This window comes from Lotus japonicus, chromosome 5, assembly GCF_012489685.1.
Source record: "Lotus japonicus ecotype B-129 chromosome 5, LjGifu_v1.2".
NCBI lineage: Eukaryota > Viridiplantae > Streptophyta > Magnoliopsida > Fabales > Fabaceae > Lotus > Lotus japonicus.
Window position 1 is genome coordinate 49,469,659 of NC_080045.1, and position 25,981 is coordinate 49,495,639.

At 36.6% G+C, this 25,981-nt stretch overlaps 1 protein-coding gene and 1 long non-coding RNA gene across 2 annotated transcripts; one reads left to right on the forward strand and one right to left on the reverse strand.

The window, feature by feature from the left end:
• The first annotated feature begins 151 nt into the window (after positions 1-151).
• On the forward strand, positions 152-4,360 carry LOC130720183 (uncharacterized). Its single transcript, XR_009012962.1, has 5 exons — positions 152-1,082; positions 1,235-1,347; positions 1,432-1,811; positions 3,370-3,593; positions 4,093-4,360. It is a non-coding gene; the product is annotated as an uncharacterized LOC130720183 (long non-coding RNA).
• Positions 4,361-21,798: 17,438 nt separating this feature from the next.
• LOC130718784 (alpha-galactosidase-like) lies at positions 21,799-25,731 on the reverse strand. The gene is made up of 15 exons (XM_057569410.1): positions 25,535-25,731; positions 24,938-24,996; positions 24,756-24,812; positions 24,397-24,431; positions 23,952-24,055; positions 23,790-23,865; positions 23,637-23,695; positions 23,486-23,551; positions 23,288-23,371; positions 23,099-23,163; positions 22,886-22,968; positions 22,675-22,765; positions 22,511-22,560; positions 22,058-22,198; positions 21,799-21,974 (listed from the first exon to the last, which is right to left on the reverse strand). Exons 1-15 carry the CDS (start codon positions 25,729-25,731, stop codon positions 21,867-21,869), a joined length of 1,275 nt encoding a protein of 424 aa, XP_057425393.1. The 3' UTR covers positions 21,799-21,866.
• Between the last annotated feature and the right edge of the window lie 250 nt (positions 25,732-25,981).

The window sequence follows — 25,981 nt, forward strand, 5'->3', positions numbered from 1 at the left end:
GAAATAATTAATATTCACCTTGTATCAAATGTGTAAATTTTTAAAGAGTAATACTTCACCAGTTAGTAGAAAATAAATTAATACTATTGTTAATCCTTTTCATCAGTGTAGCTTTGGTAACAAATGGATAACAACTTTTATTAACAGGGGAACTTCTGATGCCGCAGTCAAGTTACCGAACTAAAACAATTTGGTAGTTAGCAAAGAACACAAACCAATTCATTAGTTAGATCGGAGCCTGAAAAAGTTGAAGTCGTCGTGGTGGGCATTGAGCTCCTTCAACCACGAGTCTGCAACACTATATAGGTCGGACATCCTTTGACCATTAAAAGAGGAACTTAACCAAATGTTCCTCTGTAGTTTGTAACTAGCTAGCCCAAAAAGGGTGAGAGAAATGAAACTATGGTCTTGCTCCTTGCATAGGTCTCCCTCATCACTTCCCCAGCAATTACAACTACATATGTTTTTCCCTATGTCCTTATCGCCGTATTTTTCCGCGCAATGCAGGGACGAATAAGAATTAAGGTTATTAATTTGAAACTATTGAATTCATGTGCTGAAAAACCTTCTATAATTGGTTATTATGCCAAAATCAGTTATGCGGAGAAGATTTTTGGGTGTCAGCATGAGTGTGATTAGGGCCAGCTTCACAACAAAAAAATTCTACCAAAATACAGCCAAGAACCATGAGCTAAGCCTTAAATGCATATAGTTTCAAGTGAATAACCTTGGTCCTTATTTGGCCTGGAAGATTGTTCAGACGAATGTGGTGACATTGACATGGGGGAAAATATATGATTTTTACTAGTGGGGAACAATTAAGGGAGATAAATGCAAGAAAGAGAATTTTTCCGGCAGGCTACAAAGCCAAGAGACCCAATAGCATGGCATGTGATCCAAAGGAATTACACGTAAGTGAATTCCATAAGGGCGGGCGGGATGACTTAGGAAATGAAGATCATGTCCCAGCTAGTGTTCGAGCGAGTGCAGGATGACCGAGATACAACAATGAAGCAAGGTGGCCAAGAGCAAAACTTGCGCTCAGAAGCACCTTCATAAAGGTTTCCCACAAATCTGCAGAGGTAATGAAAACGTACTTAGTGGCTATAAATATAGGTGCGGTTGTTCACTTACATCACATATTATTTATTCTTTCAATCTCTGAGCTCTTCTAAGACTATGAGATTCTCTCCTTGATCTCTCACTGACTTGAGCGTCGGAGTGTGTTTTGCAGGTACCCCCCACACAATGGTCCAACAACTCCACTGTGCACCTCAAGCCATTCTTGACCGTGTTCCACCGGAGAGACTAAGGAGAACCCATAGTCTTATTCCGAGAAAAAAAAGAGTAATATTTTTATTTCTCTCACTCCTTTTATGATGAATACTTACAAAATGCAGAAGAATATTTGGTTATGCTCCTTTTTAACAGTGAAAGGATATCTGATTTGAACAATGTTGTGGACTTGTGGTTGAAGTCAAGTGACAAAGTCAAGTTAAACGACACCGGTGACAGTAAAAGGACAAAATACTCAGTTATCACAATGTTTCATGCTTGGACGAAAAAGAATATTTTCAAGAGAAATAGTAGAATGTGATGCATTGAAGTAAAAAAAATTATTGTAGAGGTACAATGCTACGTTAAGGAAGGCTTGTGTGAAGAATAAAACAAGGTGCAGTTGAATAAGCCCTACAACAAGTGTCAGATGCAAACCCCATATTTCTGCTAATAAGTTTTGCAACAAACATGGAGAACTTCTGGATGCTCGTATGGATACTATGTATCCATATATGAAATCTCTCCAAAACTAGGTTGGTTCCCTCTTCCATTGAACATCCTTTATTCGAAATGATTTTTTATTAATTTCTTCATAAAAAATATATTCATCTTTTGATAGCATAGCTTTAGTAGCATAAAAATGAAACTTAAATTAGAGCATAATAAAAAAATGAAAACCAATAAACTCACTAAGTTTTCTAGAGTAAACTTTCCTGGTTTTGTTGGTTAATCTTCTACATTTTAGTTCTAGTTTGGTCGTTAAACTTCTCTCTTTGAAAATATATTCAATTATTTTTCATTATAGTCCCACAATCATTAACCTTCATGTGTTATGATTGTATTTCACTTTTTGTGTTTGTCATAATATGGATTAACAAAAACTTCCTCATATTGGCAACTATGCTTTTATATCTTAACTTTTAGCCTTCTGGATGATACTAATAAGAGACCATCCTTAAAATGAAGTGTTTATTTTTGGGTTCTCTTTAACTTTTCCTTTTCCTTTGATTATCTGATGAACATGTCTTTGTTTTGGACTTTACATTTTATTCTGTCCTAACTTAAATAATAATTATTTAATATTCACCTTTAATACAAATTTGTAAAGGTTTAATATTCATACTCTACCGATTAATAGTAAAATATATTAAAATTATTATAGTTAATTTTTTTTATCAATGTAGCTTTGTAGCTTAAATTTTTTGTAGTCGATTCCATCCTCTCAGTGACAAACATTTTTTTAGAAAGTATAAGAATGTATTAATCACAAGCTTCACGAATGAAGCTTAAAAGGATAGAAAGATAGAGATATAGAAAGGTGGTCAGTACAACAAAAAAATAACCACGTCTCAGTGCCAAACATATAAGAAATTTTTTGAATAGAGGTTGCATAGATTTTTTTTACCCTTAAATTCAATCATATGCTCTGCCTCAGTGGACCATTTTAATGAAAATTTTCAAAGATTTTTTAAGCAAAAGGAAAATGTTGAATTATAGCAACGTTGAGATACAAGTCTCTCGACAAATAGCCAAAAGAGACAAGACCTAAAATTTGTCTCCGCCAAAACAAAACTCATACCTACCAATGAAACCTCCAAAAATACACACCCTTAAACCAACCAATAGTACTAGAATACCAACAAAAGGAAACCAAAAAAACAACAATAAAACCTAAAAGCACAAACCACCAGAGGATCAAAACAATTTCTTCTATCACAAAGAGTGACAATTATTATATTGATATGTGTGTGTGTTTATTTATTTAAATTTACATTTTGAGTTGGTTCAAGATTCTTGTAACTCTATGAGCATTGTCATACTAATAATATATGCAGGATTATTTTTTTTCATGTCCTTCTAATTGTTGTTATTTCTCTTAATTGATCAATAAGTGATTACTTTTTATAATAAATATTGTGTCACGATAAATAACAATGAGTTTTGAAATTAACATTTAGTGTTTAACAAGTAGAGGAAAACACAAACCTCTTAATTAGAGAGGACGTGAGAGAGTTACACAAGAAGCAAATGGCAATTGACTGGTAGATTTGTTTCCTTAAATTTTGTTTCCTGTAATCATGTATTTTACAGATCTGTTTAAAGGAGCTAAATAGAAAATGGCAACCTATCGGCAAGAACAAAATTGACTACTTCATCCTGAAAGATCTTTTGAACTGCTATGAAGGATGGAGTGCATGGGGTGCTGGCGCACCTGTAAAGTTAGAAGCTGGTGATACTCTGATGCAGTACCATGTTCCATATCTCTTAACCATCCAAATATATACCACTAAGTCTGTTGGACTTGGAGCTTCAAGGTAAGTAGGAAAACAATAATGCTACATGATTATATACTAAGTGTGTAACCAATTTGTGAGACTTATCTTCTTCTCTTATGGAAATCCGAGGGCGGACTACAATGTGATTGTTTTCGGCTATGATTCGTCCTCGAGTGAGGATGACCTATCCAGATCATGAAGTAACAATTCTAGCAAAAAATAGGATGATTTTTCCTTGGTTACAAGCTATGGCCAAGTAAGATCATGGCCAACAAGGGATATGCTTGGTTACTTTTCTTGCAGTTCAATGAGACATCTCCACCTAGTACTAGGGTTTTGTTTAATCAGAATGTAGCATTTTAGAGATAGACTTATTGAAGCTTATCTTTTCGAAAAAAGTATTAGATAGGCTCCAACAACAAGAGCTATTTGGTTTTCATCCAAATGGGTTATAAGTTCTACTGACAATTAATCCAAATTATTGTATTTGTATGTTTTCTCACATAGTAGATGTGCCATAATATGTTTCTTGTTTCAGATAAATGAGATGGATGAAAGCTATCCTACATTGATGTCATTGAAGAGAGTGGATATTTCACATCCGAGTTGGATGGTTGTTGCTTGGTGAGTAGAATTGATTATTCTTGTAATACTGAAAAATTGTTATACTTGTTGATGAACACTTCGACTTGAAGTGGATGCACCTACATGAGTTGGCGATTCTAGGTGTTTGTTAATAGTTACCAAAAGAAAAAGAAAACTCACTTTAATCTAAATTTGGTTTGTTATTTTGATTTCTTAAACAAGGTTGAATATATACCAATGTTTCATAATGATACAGAAAATCCACACACCTAGGTGAAAGGTGGCTTTCTGAAACGCAAGTTTGGCTCAAGAATCACCAAAATAGACCATGTATAACGTGAGTTATGTCTCAGGGAAATTCGACATGAAAACTGGTGTTTTATTGGTAAAAAGAATCTGAGATTTGTTAGGGGAAGGGAAAGGCGCCATGAGGATGAGCACCCTTGATAAGTTTAGAGATTCTATGAAGGATCTAGAAAGAACAAGTCTCACTCTAACTTTTCCAAGGATGCTCATCCTTGTGGCGTTCTTTGGCTTATCGATCTCAGATTGTGGTGCCTTTCCCTTTCCGGCTTACCCAATCCATTTTCATATTCATTTTTCGCACATCAAATTGGGGTTTCTATTTGCACCAGATTAAATGTCAAATTTCTAATGTTCAGAACTTGAGTCATACATTTCCATTTTCAATGATTCTTGAGCCAAATTTGCATTTTACAAAGCCATCTTTGGCTTCGTTTTGAAATCACTCAATTCTGAGGTCCGTAGAGTGAGATATGGGTTTGGCGAAGAAAACGTGAATTCCGCATCTGTTTTATTGGAGTTATTGCTCCTACCCTGATTCCCACAAATTGAGGCTAATTTGAGAAATCAATTCCAATCATGCTTGATCCAATCATCCAATTCTAAAGGGGGTTCATATCATAAACTGATTAAACCATATAACAAGAATTTGCTCCAAATTTATGATAGGATTTAAACCCCAAAGAAAGGTGAAAAGGGAAATAGAGGGAGAATTCAGCCACACAACATCACTAAACTAGTAGAAGTCTAATATCGAAAAAAGCGATCTGCCAAAAAGTAGTATGAAGAAGAAACCAATGGAATAGAGAGGGAATAATGGAGAGTACCTGTGAAACTTGTTTGGCAACAGAATTTAATAAAGATTTCCATCGTGATCCATGATTTGAGGAAGTCACAGTGCTCTTAAAGCTCTTAGAAGCATCTGCTTAGGGCAAAACAAGATACATATGAAACCATCAAACTAAGTATTGTAATTTGTATATAACACTCTAAGTAGTTATGAAAACTATTTCATTTCAACAACAAAAAAAACTATTTATTCTCTATCCTCCACATTTTGGAAATTTAGGGGCAGTTTACTTGGAGAAAATGCCATCTAGTTTCATTTAACTTATATTTACTTTGGTTTATCTTATTCACCATACTAAGCAACGGGTAAAGGCTTATGGATACGACTTTTAAATATATAAATGTATATATAATTATATATAACAAAAAATAAAAAGATAGTGTATAAACTTTTAACCTTCAATGTTAACGTAAAAAAACAAAACCGTCAAAAAAAAGTTAACGTAAAAAAAACCTTCAATGGTATTGTTCTGGGAATGAACATTGAGGGAAGGTATAGTACCAAAGGGTAGAGAGATTGTGCTAGGGAGAGAGAGTAAGAGAGAGAATGCTGAATTTCATGTGTTATTTCATCAAATGAGCAAAAAGTCCTCTACACTTGATAGCTACCTCCTATTTATAGAGCTTGGGTACTACCTATTGGGCCAATTGGGCCTCCGAGGTCAAGGCCCATCTGAAGGCCAGGGCCCCGCCTCAGGGCGGGATACATGCTGGGCGTTGCCCCCCTAGGGGCTCGCCCAGTCCACTAGTCCACAAGACACCGAGCTCGAGGTACGAGAGCTAAGGGTGTCTTTTAAATGCTTTTACATATGTCTTACAGTACACCAGAATCTGCACTGCCAACATGGCTTGAGCAAAAGGAAACTTGCATTTTCAGTTACCCAGTCCACTGACTTGACGAGCAACCCGAGCTGGCAAGTCCACTAGTCCACAAGCGGCGAGAACGATTACTTCGTATTGGCGATAAGTTGGAGCAGGTGTATGATCGTTCGCCGGCGGAAAAGGTGGCAGGCATGGGTCATGTGCTGATCATTCAATCACCGACTGGCGGTAACCCCGGCGAGCGACTGAACTTTGTTGTTGGTGTCACCTGCCAGGCGATGGTGTTTGATCTTTATAATGGCGAGGCTTTTCGCGCTTTCCCACAAACAATAACAATTGGGTTTGACAGCCAAAAGATGAAGGGCGAGCGCCCTTGGTCCGCAAGTCCACAAGCTCGAAGCAGGAGAGCGAAGTGTGTCTCCAAACTGTGACCGTCAATCTCTGTCCCCTTGTGATTCCCCTAGCAAGTCGCCCGTTGCCACTTTCCACTTGGTACGGCGTTCCTCGGCTGGCGGTTTCGACCAACGCGCAGGAACTATTCCCAAGTTTCTAGTTGCAATAGCTTCCCCGCCTAGAAGATCACCTAGCCACGCCACTTGGCGGGATCAACAAAGGATGTATAAAGCGTGTAGGTCGCCGACATGGCGCAAATGAAACACAAACCGCCAATAGCGCAAGGAAATACGCAAATACATGAATCTCCGATTGACGCGGGACCTAGAAAGATGGTGTACAAACGCCTACAAGATTAAGGAGTCGTGGTGGCCCGCTTTATATGACGTGACTCGCTGAATAGAAGCTGGCTCGCCTGATGACATGGTCTCCCGCCAATCTCCCCCGCATCCGCCCCTCGTAGCATCTTCATGGATCAAGTTGCTTCCTGGGCGAGCCCCCTAATATGGCGAAGGGACTCAACCAGTCCACAAGACACCGAGCTCGAAGCATGAGAGCACAATGTGTCTTCAAGCTGAAGTCGCCGCCGCATCGTCCTCACCATCTTGCTTTAGCCTTATAAGAAATTAGTTTGACTTGCTCGCCACTATTTTGCGGTAGGTCGCTACCCTCATTTTTGGCGGTAGGTCGCAACCCTCTTGCGGTAGGTCGCGACCCTCTTGCGGTAGGTCGCCACCATTTTGCGGTAGGTCGCTACCCTCATTTTTGGCGGTAGGTCGCGACCCTTTAGCGGTAGGTCGCAACCCTCTTGCGGTAGGTCGCGACCCTCTTGCGGTAGGTCGCCACCCTTAGCGTGAGGTCGCCACCCTTTTGGCGACTTTTGTGTGTCTAAACTGAGTCTTACAGGTCGCCACCCATAGCGTTTGGTCGCCACCCTTTGGCATGAGGTCACCACCCTAGCGGTAGGTCGCCACCCTTGGTGTGATCGTCCCATTTCGGGACGCAAAGTGCTTTGGGTTCCAATGGCCAGTTGGATTACCAAAGCGGTGCTCAGTAGAATGGGCAATTTGTACCCCACACATCGCCAATGAATCCGGTTGTTACGTGGGCTTTTCCGGGGCTAATTTAGTTCATCGTGAAACTTGTTTCACTTTGTAACTAAATCGCGCCATCAGGAGCTTGTCCCACCCAATAACAAACCGCTTATGGAAGTCTTCCAAGTTTCACAAAACTTTAATGGTGTGCCCCAATTCACCCGCTCTTTCTCTTTGATCCGATTTGCTCCTCTCTATCTGAATCAAAACCAGTGAAGACAATATAACTTTTAATACCAACTTCAAAATAAGAAAATTAGGAAATACAACAACTGAGAAGGGAATCAAATGAAAGACGGAGGAAAAGTTTGAAGGAATTGGAAAAATTTGTTGGCCAGCGATCTTAACCATAGCAACGCTTTACTCGCCAAACTTCCATGGCCAAAATAAAACGTGCCCACCAGAATTCCGCCGCCGGAGTAAAACGTGCTTGCTAGATTCCAACGCCAACGGCATTCTCTCGCCGTCGAACTCCATCGCCAACAACACTAGCTCGCCAAAGCAAACGTGCTCGCCAGAATTTGCTCACCTCCTAATCGAGATTTTCATCCGAAGCTTCGATTTCATAACATCTATGACCAACCAACGCACTCTTCTTGCCGTACAAGTTAAGGCAATTATTGTAACACTCCCTCGCCATCTTCTGGTCCACTTTCAGCTTTCCCACCTTTCCACTGCTTAGCGGATACTTGACCGCCAAGTGGGCTGTCGAAATTACAGCACAAAGGCGATTCAACGTATTTCGCCCAATGATGACATTGTAGGATGCTACCACCTGGAGAACCAGATACCTTACCTTCAAAACCCTAGCACACTCGTCTTCCCCAAATATTGTGTCTAGATCAATGTATCCCCGCACCATTACTTGCTCCCCCGCGAAACCTACCAAGGTTCCCGCGTATGGAGTTAGATCATTGTCAGTTAGTCCCAACTTGTCAAATGCATCACCATAGATAATATCAGCCGAACTACCCTGATCCAGGAGTACCCTTCTAATGTTGAAACTGTTCATCCTTAACTGCACCACAATCGGGTCGTCCTTATGAGGCTTTATCCCCTCAAAGTCCGCCATCGAGATTGTTATGTCAGGGTGTACGAATCCAAAAGCGACCTCATGAACGGAATTTACGGCACGAACATGGCGTTTACGCGCCGCGTGAGTGTCGCCACCGCCGCCAAATCCCCCGGCGATGGTGTTGATGGTCCCGACGGGCGGTCCTGAGTGTCGAGCGAACGTGTCATCAGCCCCTCTTGTGGCGACAGCCGCTGATTCTTGTTTTTTCTTGCCCTTAGTGTCCGCTCGCTCCTCTTCCCGCTTGTGCGCTTTGTTTTGATCGCCTCCATTGCGCCACTGGCCTTGACGATTTCCTTGATATCCCGCCCGAATCAACTTGTCAATCTCCCGCTGCAAAGTCCAACAGTCATCCGTATCATGCCCGGCGGACTGGTGGAACTCGCACCACTTCTTGGGATTGGCGTCCCGTGGCTGATACTTTGGGGCCTCCGGCTCATCCACTAGATTTGCGTCGCTTGCCCCTCGGAGCGTATCCGATACATCTGTGTTCATCACCATATCAGTTTCCTCCCGCTGGCGATGAGACTTAGATTGCCAAGGCCGACGTTGTTCATAATCATCGCGCCGTGGATACAACTGTTCCTTGGTCGGTTTGAATACCGACTTCCCCTTACCCGGCCTCTGCTGTTCGCCTTCCCCCTCATCTTCGCCGCTCCTATCTTTTTTCACGCGCTTGGGCGACGTGTCGCCCTTTTCCAACTTCGCGCGCTTTCTTTTGAAAGCGTCGTCCTCCTCGTCGAGAATATAAGTGCTGGCACGAGCACGCATCTCTCCCATCGAGCGCGCCGGCTTACGTGTCAATTTGCTGTTCAACCCTCCCGGCAGCAAACCGTTTTTAAATGCTAAAGCACAAGCTCGAGGCTCCTCGTCCTCTACCTTTACCGACGCCGCGCTATACCTTGCCATGTACTCTTTCAGTGACTCCCCTTCCTGCTGGCGAATATTGTATAGGTCATTGATTGTCACCGGCTGATTCTTATTTGCCGAGAATTGCACTAGAAACTTGGATGAGAAGTCTCTGAAATTTGAAATCGATCCACGCGGCAAAGTTGTGAACCACGCCATCGCCGTCGATTTGAACGTCGATGGAAACATCCTGCACTTCACCGCATCTGACGCCGCAATTATCACCATCTTCGTATTAAAATACAGAAGATGATCTTTCGGATCGGAATCTCCGCTGTAAGAATCCAGAACTAACGTTTTCATGTTATCCGGAATCACCACATTCTCAACATCTTCCGAGAACGGACGGAACTCAGCCACGGAGTCTGCTTCTCTGCTTCCATCATCTCGCTGCTCGCGACGGTAGAAATCTAACTGAGCCTGTAGATGCTCATTCCGCTGCTGGATGTTGCCAATACTGCGCATCAAATGGCGCCATTGCTCCTGTGTCACCGCCGGCTGTTGCTCCGGAGCAGGTGAATTCTCTGGTGAACGCTCCAGAGATCCCACCTGTGAAGGCGATGGAGGAGGTGGTGGTGATGGAAGAGGAGAAGGCGACTGTACTCCTGTCGTTCGTACCGGAGAATCCAGGTCCACACGATGAGGCCGCCGAGGCGGCGAAATCCGCTGTCGCATTGGTGAATGATGCTGCCTCCTGCGTCGAGTCTCCATCCAAACCAGAAACGATGCAAACTCGATCGGAGAACCAACACTAGTCACAGAATCAAAATCAGAAAACCAGAGAATTGCCTAATCACAATCAGAGGTAACTTCATGCACAATCAATCCACGTGAATGGGAGTAGAAAGTTTTCGATTCCCCACAGACGGCGCCAAATGTTCTGGGAATGAACATTGAGGGAAGGTATAGTACCAAAGGGTAGAGAGATTGTGCTAGGGAGAGAGAGTAAGAGAGAGAATGCTGAATTTCATGTGTTATTTCATCAAATGAGCAAAAAGTCCTCTACACTTGATAGCTACCTCCTATTTATAGAGCTTGGGTACTACCTATTGGGCCAATTGGGCCTCCGAGGTCAAGGCCCATCTGAAGGCCAGGGCCCCGCCTCAGGGCGGGATACATGCTGGGCGTTGCCCCCCTAGGGGCTCGCCCAGTCCAGGTATTAAACTTTTAAGTTTTAACTTTTTGACCTTAATAAAACAATTAACTTGCAGTTAAAAAAAGACTATGTTGAACTCATTTATTGGGCTTCTTGGCCCAAATATTTCTATGAGGCCTAATGGAATTTTCCTCAAACCCTAAAATGATGTTGGTGATTTATCAATATCAATATCAATATCAATCAATATCAATCAATATCAATATCAATATCAATCAATATATATTAGAAAAGAAGAACTCCCATCAGGCTGATTTAGTGACATGTCATTCTCACGTTAATTCTTAGTGACGTGTCATTCTCACGTTAATTCTCATAAAAAAAATTCCACATGTCATTCTCAAGTTCATTATCATAAAAAAATACATTTTTAAATTTTAGATTTGATTAGGATTTAAGTTGTTTATTTCTTGATTTTATCTTAATTTATTTTTTATTTATTTTTAGAGTATTAATTAATTTTTAGGGTATTTTTATTGAATTTTCGGATTTTTAATTAATTCAGGATTTTATGAGTTTTTATTTGGATTTGCTAGATTTTTGAAGTTTTTATCTATATTTATTTAGTACCTTTTTAAATTTTATATTTGATTAGGATTTAGGTTGTTTATTTCATGATTTTATCTTAATTTACCTTATTATTTATATTTAGAGTATTAATTAATTTTTATGGTATTTTTGTTGAATTTTCAGATTTTTAATTAATTCAAGATTTTATGAGTTTTTATTGTGATTTGTAGATTTTTGTAGTTTTTATCTATCTTTATTTAGTACATTTTTTTACTTTAAATTTGATTTAAAAGATTTGTCCTAATTATCTAAAATTTACCTAGATTACTCCTTACTAAATTTAATTCATCATGATTTAAATAGATTATTAATATCTGAAATTTTCATAAAATATTAAAATTTTAAAAGATTTACCCTAATTATCTAAGATTTACTTAGATTAAATAAAAAACTAAAAATTAAATAAAATACCTTAAAATTTAATTAATAAAAACTACCAAATCACAATAAAAACTCATAAAATCCTTAATGAAATAAAAATCATAAAATTCAATAAAAAAATAAAATTTAATTAATACTCTAAAAATAAATTTTTTCTTCACCTAAAATTTATTTCCATAACAAATCTTAAAACCGATTTTTTAAAGTTAATTTTAAATCTGAGAAACTTTTTCAGAAAATATTAAAATCTTAAAAGATTTGCCTTAATTATCTAAGATTTACCTAAATTGCTCCTTACTAATACTGCATCAGCCATCTCCTCCCCTACATGCCTCTGCTTTGAACCGGTTGGCATGGAGGAAAAATGAGGAAGATCACTCGAGTATGCAACTTGCTTTATGTGGTGCTGATAATTGTGTAAGTTGATAATTGTGTAAGTGTTTGACATAAATGTTTATGCTTCGCTTCCTAAAGGTTATTTTTTGTTGCTGAATTTGATTGACCTAATTAGTGAGCACTATATTTGGTAGTGTTGATTCAATTCCTAAAAATCATGGCCTTTAATTTTCTCTTAATTTGTTCATTGTTCCCTATTTTGTGATTGTTTTGTTTAATTTCATATATGCTTTAGTATTTGTTGGTGGTTTCTATGATGCTTTCATATCTCTTAAATAAACTAATGTTGTGATGCTTCCTCTTATGCAACCCTTATTTTGAATGTAATTCATCGGCCAATTGATAGCAGAGACTTACATGCTTTTATCCTTCCAATTGCAAGTTTATTTAATTGCATCATTGTCTTCCAGTTTTGGCTGTCAAAACTTCATCTACAATGTCAGCATCATGAAGGCAGAGAAACTCTTTAAGAAGAAGGGACGTCCAACAAATTTGACCCAGGATCCCAGTTAAAGAAATGAGATTTAGGTAAGATACTTATTCATATGATTGCTTTCAGTTCTAGATTTTGCTATTTTTCTTATTAATTAATAGCTTTTTTTGTTGTCAATTGTAAATCGCTTTTAGACATAGCTATAGTCTCTTTTATTTTGCTTTACTATCTCAATAGTGGAAGCTTTTTTTCAATTAGTACATGGGTTAAAATTCTAAATTTGCTTAACTAAAGGTCTGGTTCTATTTGATTTTTAGGCAGTTTCCTATTTGGCTCAAGAATGTTTGGGGTTATGGTCCGGGAACTGCTTCCTTATACCTGTCACATCCATGGGTATTAGTTGTACTCATAGCTGCATCTTTATAACTCATAAGTTACATTTAGTCTGGCTTCATAACTGATACTTGAACTTTTGCTTAGAGGGAAGCAAGCCTTAACACCATTAATGAGCTGAATGGAAAGGGAATGTGGGTAAGGAGAATGAATCATATAAAATTTCCTTATTTTCATTCACCAATTTATGGCCTTTGCTCTTGCAATCTCATTTCTTGCTGATAAATTTATAGCTACTGATTTGTGTTGATTTTGGATCTTAGAATTATGAATCTGATGCAAATAAGTAACTTTTCCAGCATGTGGTTTATTCTCCTTTTCGTCTCCATTTTGTTACTGCAATTCTTGATCTGATGTGGAATGGGGTTAGTATATAAGATTGGTGGTGAATGAACAGTTGGGGGTTCATATAATGAGGATAGGGACTTTGCTGAGCTCTATGGACATCACTTCTCATCTCAATCTTAGGTAAGGGAAGAAATTTATTATAGCCTTCACACATTCTAATTGCTTAGTATAAAAAGATTATTAACTCTTATCCGGGTTTTATGGACTTGCATGTCTGCCGCTCACCTTTTTTTGGGTAATTCAATTGTTTTCCACTACCTAAACATTATTTCATTGTTCCTCTCAATCTGTTTTGTCCATCTCACATGTGCAATGTAAGCTCTTGCTTGGTTTGCAATTTGGTTTTGTATTTTTTTCTATAACAGATGCATCATATTGCACAATTTAAGATCATTCCCAATGATGTAGAGTAAAAGAAAGACATTGATGCTCCCAACTACCAAAGAAGCATGACGATGATTGATGATATGTGATGGATTTGCAAGAAATGGAGCATGAGTTCTACACCAAGAATAGTATAAAATGTGTTATTCTAAATACAGTTGGTGGCTACTATACAGCTCTAAAGGACCACACTTCTTGATAAATGGTGGCAAAAAAGAGCATGCAAAGATCAATGTTTGTTGTAATGATGTTTCAAGGTATTGCCACCTATGTATAAGTAAATCCTTCTCCTATTTTGACACGTGTTACACTGAAAATTTTAAAATCTTCTTTTTAACTTTAGAGTTTTTTTATGCATATGTAACGTGACATATTGTTTTATATAAAAAATATCATTATATTTTTTTTAAACAATCATTATACTCTAAATTAATTGATTGATATTGTGTTAAATTACAAATAAAATCAAATGAGATACCAACCGAATGCATTCAGTTATAAATGGAGAGGAGAAATTTATGCACCAAAAATTTATTACCAAAACAAATCTATGTTGGCTAATTTAAAAATTTTAAATATGAGAAACTTTTTCATAAAATATTAAAATCTTCTTTTTAACTTTAGAGATTTCTTTATGTATATGTAACGTGAGATTTTGTTTTATATAAAAAGTATCATTATATTTTTTTAAACAATCATTATATTCTAAACTAATTGATTGATATTATGTTAAATTTCAAATAAAATCAAATGAGATACCGACCGAATGCATTCAGTTATAAATGGAGAGGAGAAATTTCTGCACCTAAAATTTATTACCAAAACAAATCTATGTTGGCTAATTTGAAATCTATGCAAAATTATTTTTGTCGGTTTAAGATTCGTAAATTTTGTACAAAGTCTGATATATTGCTATTTTATGACTTCAAATAAACAAAATGATGTCATATTTTATGATTTATCTTTCACAACCCTAATTTGTGCTACTATCACATTCTTTTTTCCCATGATTAATGTGTTTATCATCTGCTTTATTATAATTGTTCTTACATTCTTAGTATGTTAAATTTTTTACAATGTAAAATATTGATCGATGTATCAAATACAATAGACATATTCCCCGTGCAATGCACGGGTAAAAAAAATACACTAGTTTGAGTAAAAACTGTGTCGCACAAAATTCTGAGAGAGAAAAGACTAAAAGAGCAGCAAATTGGATTGAAACCAAAGAATCAGAGATCTATTTCCTGTGCAGCAACCAAGAATGGTAACGAGAATCTATTTGCGGTGGTTGTTTCCTATGCAGTAACGACTGCAAATTTTCTTTGCGGTAGTTGTTCCATGTACAGACGTTTCGTTGCATTGGTTGTCTTCACCGAAGTATTAGAGAAGGAGTTCAGTATTAGAATTTAGAAAGTATGAACCACTTCAGACCGGTCTTACACCGGTTTTACTGGTTTGTGGCCGGTTCTACCAGGTTTTCACCGGTTTTTGTTCTGGCCGGTTATAGGAGAAGACCGAATCGGCTAAGGTCCCGGTTCTCGGTCGAACTGATTCGACCGGCCGGTTAGCTTATCAGCATACGCATTAGCCACTTTTCGAATATGCCGAGAGAAGACATGTCATAGGCGAGTACAAATATCAACAATCTCTCCCAACAGAGTTGCCAAGTGAGAAGACATAGTAGGGGCCTCCAACATCCTAATAGCATCCAGTGAGTCGCTCTTACAAATGACATGTCGATAACCCAAATTCCAAGTCAAGAGAAGACCATGCTTGATGTCCAATAGTTTAGCAGAGAGAGCACAAGATCCTACGGCTGAACCGGAAAAACCTCTCAACCAAGCAACGAAAGCATTACAAAGCAAGCCACCATAACCAATTTGTTTATTATGCAACTTGAAACAACCATCAGTGTTCAACTTTACCTGCATAGATCTGAGGCAAGACCAAAGTAGCCTATTAGAGTGATCCAAGGTCGATATAGTAGAAGAAGGCAAAAGTTCATCACAGTCCGCAATGGATGAGGCAATATGCTGCAAAACGAGTTCCACCGACCAAGGCGTATCATCAAAGATAACATTGTTACGCCAACGCCAAAGCCACAGGAGAATAATCCTGAAATGACGTTGATCCTTACGGTGGATCAAAGATTTTTATACTTTTTACTATTCAGTTTCTATTTTTCAATTCTATCAGTGTTAATATTTCTTTTTCGTGCTAAATGATATAGTGACGTAATTAATCATATAATCGGTGGTTAGTTCGCTCTTGGCAGAGGGATTAAAGTTTAAAAAGAATACAGTGTAAGTAGTTAGGAATAATTTGCTACTGGCTAAGACTTTAGGACTTTATTTATGCTTTCAACTCGTAGTGTATTGTGAAACGTCACCTAGATAGCTTCTCCAAACTTCATCCCTATTCATGCAATCATGTCTGCATGATGGTTGATGTTAGGTTTCCTTGGGTGGTAGTTCGTAGAGTCTAGCGGCATATTGATAATTTAAGCGGTATAGTTTGCTTACATTCGAATCTTAGAAATAATATATAAATCCAATGTGATATGACTCAATTACTTCACAACCTTGAGGCTTCTTTAATTTGATCTTATCATCCCTTTTAATTGATTTTCTTTATTTTACCTTGCATGATCAAAACCAACCAACTCTTGTGATTACCTAAACAACCAACCCTTCCTCTAAGATCAAACTTTCATGCCTTAGTCATCTAGGTTTGATAACTACAACTTTTTCTTTATTGTTTTTGTGATAGAGTGCACTTTTTATTTTGCATGTGTTATTTGAAATGTTGTTTAATTTCTATCCTGGGATATACCACTAAAGATTGGCAAGTATTTTTTGTCTCTTGATTTTACTGTCTTGGAGTTGGGGGAAGACCCACTTGTACCTTTTATTTTGGGAAGGTCATCCATGGTCACTGCCAGGACAACAATTGATGTTATAAAGGTAGGGTTTCCTTCACCTAAAGTGAAGATAATGGTGGTTATTATTTAGTGAAATCTATTGAATACTCTCCCATTGAGAAAATCATATGTAGGAATAATTTTCTTGCTTATGAGGCAGAGAAAGGAGAAGCATCACAAGATCCACCTAAGGATCATAAGGCACACAAGCTTAATGAGGAAAAGTCAATAGACTAGGACCCTAAGAGTAAGGATAAGAGCAAACAGATACTTCCACTCCCTTCTGTGGCGATTTACAAGATAAAGGACAAGTGCAAAGAGATACTTCCACACACATACACCCCGAATACAAGAAAAGCTTCGGTGTTGTATCTTTGTGGTAGTGCAACCGCTCGAACACTAGTTGGGATGAGGTATTCCTTTACTAAGTCATGCATTCTGCCCTTATGCCATTTTCTTACGTTCAATTCCTTTGGGTTGGTTGTGATGTTATTGAGCCCCTTGGCTGTGTAGCCTACAGGAACAATTCTCTTTCTTGAACAAATAAGAAATCCTTTCAATGTTAAAAAATGAGCATAACAAAATATTTTTCTGTATTTTGTAAGTAGTCATCCTAAAAGGTGTGAGAGAAATAAAAAAATATGTGTCCTCTTTAATTACTCTGCATTCTTTCAAGTAAAAGATGGATGGATTTTTTTCATGTCCTCTTGATTGCCACTCTTGTTTTTGACCAATAATTGATTATTCAGTGTAATAAATATACTTAGGTTATGAAAAATAAATACGTTTTGTTGTACTAATCATCATTCTCCCCATTTGCTCTTTATGAGCTATATTCTCTTTTCTTTCAAAAACATAAACTACGTTTTGGAATAAAGATTCTAGTATTAACAAGAAGAGGACACTACAACTTTCTAAATTAGGCCGTACATGAAAGAGTTATGCAAGATGGGAACTTGACTAGTTTATTTGTTTCCTTAACTTTTCTTGCTTCAAATCATGTATTTTACAGAGTAGTTTAAATGAGCTAAATAGTCAATGACAACCTCTTGACAAAGACAAAATTGAAAACATCACCCTGAAAGATCTTTGGGAGTGCTATGAAGGATGAGGTGCATGGGGTATTGGTACTCGGGTAATCTACACCACTAAGTCTGTTGTCGCTCCAAGGTAAGCAGAAAACAACAATGTTGCATTCTTATTATATGTTATAATATGTCAACCAAATGGTGAGTCATCTTCTTCTCTTCTAGAAATAGGAGGGAGGATGGCGATTCAGTTTAACTCGGCTATGATTCATCCCGAAGTGATGATGATCTATCTAGGTCTTTAAGCAACAATCATAAAGCTTGGGATGATTCTTCTTTCGACTCAAGCTCTCACCAACTGGGTTCATGGCCAACAAGGGATATGCTTGGCTACCTTTACTTGCAGTATAATGAGACATCTTCACCTCGCACGAGGGTTCCATTTCATCATAAGGTAGCCTTTTTGAGACAAATTTATTGAAGCTTATCTACTATAAAAAGCACTATAAGCTCCAACATGTCCTATTTGGTTTGCATCCAAACGGGTTCTAAGTTCTATTGACAACTAATCCAAATTATTGTATTTGTATGTTCTTTCACACAGTAGATGCGCCATTATATATTTTTTGTTTGAGATAACTAAGCTTGGAAAAATCTATCATGCACTGATAACATTGAAGAGTGTAGATATTTTGTCTGCGAGTTGGATGCTTGTTGCTTGGCTACCTTTAGTTGCTGTGGAAAATTCCTGGCCCATCGAATGTGTTAGCTTTTGGGTGGAAAGCGCTTCTTGGCAAAATTCAGACAAGAGAGAATCTTGTGAAGAGGAATATAATCCCTGCAGGTCGGGAGAGCATTTGCATCTTCTGTAATGAAGCAGAGGAATGTTCGAATCATCTGCTGTTTTCTTGTAAATTTGCATGGAGAGTCTGGACATCATGCTACCATTGGTGGGGTATCCAATCGGTGAATCCGAACGATTGCAGAGGACATTTTGAGCAACACCTTCATCTGATTAATTGTAGAAATAAAGAGGGTTGGCTGCTGGTTTGGTGCACAAGTATTTGGTCCATATGGTTGCTTAGAAATGAGATTATTTTCAAAAATGCAGAACCTGATTTGGTTAAGCTTGTGGAGGCTATAAAGTTTAGATCCTGGAATTGGTTGAGATACAAGACCAAAGAATTCATCTTTTCCTTCTATGAATGGAGCAACTGTCCTAAAGAATGCTTGGGTGGAGGATGCTTAAATTAACATGCTTTATTATTGTTGGTTTTGGAAATTACTGGACATCCAGAGTATAACCGTTGGAAATTTAGTCAGGGGATGCAATTTAGGTCTAGATTTATATTTATCCTACTCTGAATTCAAAGGAAGGGGAGACATTGGATGTGTGATAAAGGGAGATAATTTGAAGTATTACTAGTATCCTGATGATTGCTGGCAGATTGGAAATTATGGAGAATTCATTGGGTTTTGGGCATATATTGTATTGGGCTCTACTTGAAGATTTCATTTTGATCTTAGAGAACTTGTACTCTTTTTCCTTACTAGGTTTTCCCAAGGGGGTTTTGTCCTAGTAAGGTTTTTATGAGGCTTGTTCTCTAAGATTTTTCTTCAAGGAGAGGTGGGGGTATCTTAGTAGTAGATGGATCTTTGTCTACTATACTGTTAGTCATCGATTATTCCTCTTTTCTTTTGTCTCTCTCTTTGTATTGGGTTGAAGTACCCCTTGTACTTCATCTTAATATATTCTTTTTTGCCTTTCAAAAAAAAAATTGTTCTTATTACACTGAAACTATGTTGTACTCAATGATTACTACTTCAACATGAAGAGGATGCACCTGCATAAATTGGTGATTGTGGTTGTTTGTTAATAGTTATCAAATTGAAAAGAAAAATTACTACAATCTAAAATTTGCCTGTGATTGTGATTTCTTAGACAAAGTAGAATATATAGAAATGTTTCATAATTATGTAGAAAATTTGTATTCACTTAGTTTCTGTAAAATGTGTAGTTTGTTTTAGATTTCATGTAGAACTAGAAAGATTTTATTTACACTGATTTTTTATCATTGGTTTGGTACCCAATATATTCAATACCTAATCAGGCAAATGAAAAGGATACATAAGCTTTCTTGCTCACGCACCATACCTTGTCATCTTCTTTTCAAGGTAACTTTTAATCCGATAGATACCTCCTCTTCCTATTATAGAAAAGTACTCTTAGTCTCTTGCAAAAGAATCCTGTTATTATTGAGAAAAAGGAGAGATTCTATTTTCCCTTAGTTTGATTAAAAGTGCAAGATGATATCCAAATTTGAGAACTGAAGATATCATGGTTTCTTTTTACATGGAATTTTGCTTAGAGGAGTACGGAGTGCTTTTCCTCTGTTGTCTTGTCACCTCTCAACAGAAGCCTTATTTTGATGACATTTGTTTCTATAAATAGACCAAATAGCTGTGTATTGACATATATTTGTTTAAGGCAAACTTAAAAATGCTGGCATGCCCCCCAATAGTGACCAATAGCAAGATGCTAAAATGTCATGTCATCTGTGTGACTAGCAAGTTTTATATTCTAAATTGGGTCCCTATACTTCTTAAGTTTTACATGTTATTCCTAATTATTTATATATTATAATTATTTTTGAAATAAAAAAGGACCTATTTAGGGACCTGGTAACAAAATAAACACGGAAGATTAAAAAAATGCCCCTTTTCATTCTATCTTCTCCGGCGAAGAGGACCACCGTCGGAGATCTGGGGTTTTGCAAACTCAAGCGACAACGGTCGCAGCGAAATAGGGAGGTGGTTCGGCGCGGTGGAGAAGCTCGAGTCCTGCGGTGGCTATGGGGTCGGTGCGGCGCTCCGGCATGGAGCCCTGGGTTCAGAGAAGGCTCGATGTTGGTGATTGAGTGCGAAAGAGGAGAAGACGCGGTCGAGAGGAAGGAGAAGAAGTGGCAGCAGCAGGGTGATTCTCGACGGGTATATGTATATGATATACCCCTGGGTCCTGATTATTTCTGTGCTGTAATTGGATATTCATTCAATTATAAAGAGGCAGGGTGATACAACGTTTGGATATTCATTCATAAACAAATTTAATTAAGCATCACATGACATTACAATTTACAATTATAATCTAAACTCATCAAGTTTTAATTTCGTTATGGTTGCAACATATATACGTGAGAGTGAATCGATGGAGTGTTAGCAGAAAAGGATGATTGGGTTCCTCGGAATGTTGCTCCATTCATATGGATTAACCATGAATTTGCGAGTGAGACTTCCACTTCAACTGATACCAATAATCAACCTTACGGTGGAATGAAAACTTCAAGTAGTGCAAGCACCTCAAGTAATGGTCCAGAGTACAAGGTACAAAAACCAGAAACTGCTGAATCTAGTCCTGAACCAACAACTCATCAGATTCTATTGCACTTCAATTCCATTAAGTTCCTCTACTCCACTAACACTAGAGAGAAGCAGGAGTTTGGAGGAACTGACAGTGCCTTTAACAGAGAATGGCAAGAAGAAACTAGAGATTTGAAAGAACTTGGTACACCTTCATTACAGAATAACAAACAACTCGAAACTAGTGAACAAAAGAAGGAGGACAATTCTGAGTTCCAACCACTAGACAGAAGTGTGGTTCCTGAGAAACATAGTCATTCTCTTGAACAGGAAGATGGACTGCTAAAGAAAATGGGGAGAAAGGAAGAGAAAGTGGAAGAGAAAAGGCGTCACATTGAAGAAAAAAGCAGACACATTGTGGAAAACATGCGAGGACCATGGAAAATATAAACCAGGTAATGGCGGAATGCACATACATATGTTGTTCATGATCTGCTGATCATGTAATATGTGGGATATCATGTATTATTTCGTTGTTATTCTCTTTTATCTCCAGCTATTTTACTTTTACTTTTACCTTTTCTTTTCTTTTATTTATTTCTTTTTTTCCCCTTGTTCTTCTTCTTCTTCTGGGTAAGGCCTATTGTACTGAGAAATAAAATTGCATGTATTTGCTGTACTTTTCAACATCAAGCATGTTAAGTGTTTTAGAAGCAATAGAGATTTGAAAAGCTTATTATAATAAAATCAGGTGGTTTTCTTTGAACCAAAATTACAAATACCATTAGAATTTCGATGACATCTTGAATATTATTCATAAATTTGCTGTTGAAAAATAATTTCCTGCTCCTTTATTTGTCAATCCTCCTTAGGAGCACTGAATGGTTTTCCCATACTCTTGTAAGTTGAAACTTGATCAATAGTGTTTATATTTTCCACTTTTGGGAGTCAGCACATACATCTTACAAGCATGTGAATCTAACTCAGCAGATATTTCTCCCGAAACAGATGATTGTGTTGAATGCTGCAGAATTAAGTACACATCACATTCAAAACCATGGGGATTGTAAATTCTGTACCCTGTAAAGAACAAATTAAGTCACTTACCTCCCATAAGTCTCTAGCATCAACTATAGTTCCTGGTTTTAGGCCAATGTCAGACCATGATGCCTTTACCGTCGCATTTGATGAGCTTCTATTCCATAAGATCACTGCTATCTTGTTACCTTTAAGAGGACCTGCCCACACCTGCCACAAAACCTTTCTATAATAAAGTTGTACTTGTAAAATATGACCCAAATGACACATGTATATGTTAGTGTATAGATAGACATATACTCCAACCAATTATTGACTTTGATTTGAGGAGTGCATTAGTTTGTATTTGTGTTATTTTTATGTGACAGTATGAGATATATGCACTTAAATAATAAAATACAATACAGTTTTGGAGTGATATATTAACTAAAAGCATAAAGTAGTATTAAATATATAGAAGATTGTTATAAAACCTTAGCTCCAGTTTCATTGAATATTAGGAGAGCAAAACAAGGGAATTACCTCCAAATTGTTATTAGTTTTCACTTTCTTTCCTTGAACTCCTAGTTTGTCTGCAATACCATAAGAAGATTATAATTTGTAAGGTATATATCATTCTTATGTATTAAAGAAATCAAAGTCTTTTGCCATTGAAGAAAGTCACAAGTGTTTTTATCTGTTCATGCCTTGGTTTACTGCAATAACTTCTTGGTTGGTTATCAGTTCATGTGTAGTGTTATCCATAGCACGAATGTCACAACCAACCAATAAAGGGGCCTACACATTCAAGAGAAAATGGTTAAAGCATTGAAAAACATAATAATTTTTTTTAAGATGTTTCAAGAATTAGAGGACATTTTTTATGTAAGCATGTAATTAAATTTTGTTTAATGGTACCTTAGCTAATGCCCATATGCTGAAATGAGCACGATATTCTTCTGTGGTCATGCCTCCATTTCCAACTTCGAGCATGTCCGGATCTGATATTCAAATATCAATGACATATTTTTGGATCTAATATTGAAGTTGGGGGTAAATGTAATTGTAATATTCTGAAGTTAATGACACACTCATGAATAAACTATGTAACTCGAGTGGTTAAATCAATACCATTCCATCCTCCAGGTCGAGCATAAAGTGCCCATCGATCATTTGAATCTGCTATGGAAGTCATACTAGGGGGAGAGAAATCAGTTAGCAATGTGGAAAACAAAGAAAGCAACTCAATAATGTAATACTTTTGAAACAAAGTCGTGAGAATTGATGACTTCTTTACTCAATTAGCACATTGATGCTCACCTTTCCCAATTATCTTCAATATCTCCTGTTGTTCTCCAACTATTTCCCAATATTTTGCCCCAAATTTCTGGGTCTTCCCATCCCCTATGTTTGAGAAAACAATTAGTCATAGCTTTAAACTAAAAGGTGAAAAGCAAATGAAATTAATTTTGTTTCTACTTTATTTGTGTGAGAAACATTATGTCGCATTTGACTCACCATTCGCACATAGAGAAGAAGATTGGTCTTCCAGTGTTTAGTAAAGCTTGACTCATTGGTGGGTACCTGTTTTACAAAATGTATATGAAATTTTGATTCCTAGTTTTTATATAACTACAAGTATCAAATTGTATTTAATTCTGATCAATACCTTTGTTTGACGCTTATACCATTATTTTCGCAATTATCATACTTCAAGTAATCAATTCCCTAAAGTAACATATAAATAATACATTAGTTAGCATTGTGTAGGTTGTAATAAATGATACAAACACTAAGTGACTTTCAGATGAATTCATCATACCCAGGAAGCAAATGTTTTTGCATCTTGTTCTTCATGTCCTAGTGATCCCGGCATACGTTTACTGCATGTTTGATTTCTACAAAGAAATTGTTCGTGATAAAAAATGCTTACATAATCATAGGCATGCTTGAGATCAAAGTTTTAAGGTTAATGTGTTGATACCCAGCATCTGAATAGATCCCAAACTTTAGACCTTTACTGTGAACATAATGAGCTAGAGCCCTAATTCCTGAAGGAAATGTTGAAGCCTTAGGAACCATATTTCCCTGGCATTGTTTGAAATTTATCAGATGTATTGAAAAAGGATAATATATAATATATAAAATTTAAACTATTTGCCCCTATTTTTTTTTTAACTTACACAAGCAACAAATAACACGAAATATTAGATAATATATGACAACATGCATGTTTTTATTTTCATTTTTTCATTCTTCTTTTAGCAAGAACATTTTTTTTCTTCATTTTTTGCACAATATCAGTAATTTTTTTTTTATTCATCGGAAAGTACAATATCAGTAATTATAAACTACAAGAGAAACAAAAAAATATGAAGGACAATGATTTTTTTTAAGGACAATGATTCGAAGGCATTGGTATTGCTTACCTGATGGTCTCGATTAATTTCGGCCCAGCAGTCATCTAAAAAGTACACAAAAAAATTTAAAATTGTTTCTTTATTAGTTGACAGAAAAAGAATATTTTATTTATTGATGGAAAAAGTGGATGCTTATCCCATATGCTTTTAATTTACTGTATTGATATAATACTCTTAAGAAATTACTAGATAATATTTATTCATGTGTTTCTCTTACTCAACACAAAAATATAACAAAGTTAAAAATATAACTAAGTTATTTTTGTATTTGTATTTCTCTTACTCAAATGAAGCATCCACGAATAATACTATCTATATTAGTGACTCATAAAAATAAAGAGTGACATCGAAATTTTTAATATTTGTACCTAAATTAATATATTTATAGCCCAAGGCTGCAAGGCCAGTTGACACCATTGCATCAGCTGAAACAATGAAAAATTATATTAAAAAGCAAGATTAGCTAAATTATAAATGCCTAAATTCGTAAATAAAATCACCTACTATTGGTGAGTTTCAAGTGCATATATCATTGTAGTAATGAACATACCGGTTTCTCGAACTAAGCTTTCATTGATATCACATCCAAAACGATTCCAGCTATTCCACCTATCATATATACACTTTCGTGAATTTAACTGGAAAATAATATGAACTTTACTTTAAATTGAGAGATTTATTTCAGAGAATAATAATAAATAAAATAATGGTCTGAAAATTTAATCATGGATCATATATACTTTCACTAAATACGATCTTGATATCCCACAAAACCTTTAGATATAAAGAAAAACGTATAATGTCTAGAAAAAATTGTAAGAGCCTATAGAAGATAAAAAAGTGAGTGTTTCAGCTACAATAGGATTCTTTTAAAAAAACACATATATATAATCTTCCAATGTAAACTAATTAGTTCATGGCCAAACCATATTTTCCTCACGTAAATTGTGTGAATGTATGTGTTTAAAGAAAGAAAAGAGATAAAAGGTTTTGTGACTAAATTTTTTAACTTAGTTCACACCCCTAAATTCATTTCAATACATAAAAAAACATATTCATTTTATAACAAAGTAATAATATAGTTTATGGATGGACCAGTTTTTAAAATATCAACCATAGAATTGATTATACAATAAATAAATGTTACCCCATAGGAGGTGTTTGGCCTAGTCCGTTTTGAATGAAGTAGGTCCTAACTTGATCGGTAGATATTGAAATCTCTCTAGTTTTGTTCAACAGTACGCGAGAAGCTTCACAACCACTTGCATTCAAAAGAATGAACATGCAAAATGCAAGCACCGTTACCATTGGTAACTTGCAAGAGAATGAAAATTTCATAACCATGATACTACTATAGATAAAGATGTATATTTGCGTATATATGTGTTTCACAACACCAAAGCTATTAGTTTAATAGCTTTGATATTGAAGTAGATCAATGTGTGAAGCTGAAATATAGAATAGGCACAAGCAGAAAAAGAAGATATGTGTTATGGTAGTTAATACTGCCAATTTATAGAGAAAACGAAAGTGAGTTTTGGCTAGTCCTAGATTTCCAATTCCCCAGCTTGTCAACTTGATCGGTATATAATAT

Bases quoted from the DNA above. Each gene is read 5' to 3' on its own strand.
- LOC130718784 (XM_057569410.1), bottom strand. From the start codon at position 25,731: ATGGTTATGAAATTTTCATTCTCTTGCAAGTTACCAATGGTAACGGTG. The intron at 23,866-23,951 runs GTATCAACACAT...ATTTCTTTGTAG, and splicing joins GGGATCTATTCAGATGCTGG to AAATCAAACATGCAGTAAAC. The intron at 21,975-22,057 runs GTAAGTGACTTA...TTAATTCTGCAG, and splicing joins ATGCTAGAGACTTATGGGAG to CATTCAACACAATCATCTGT.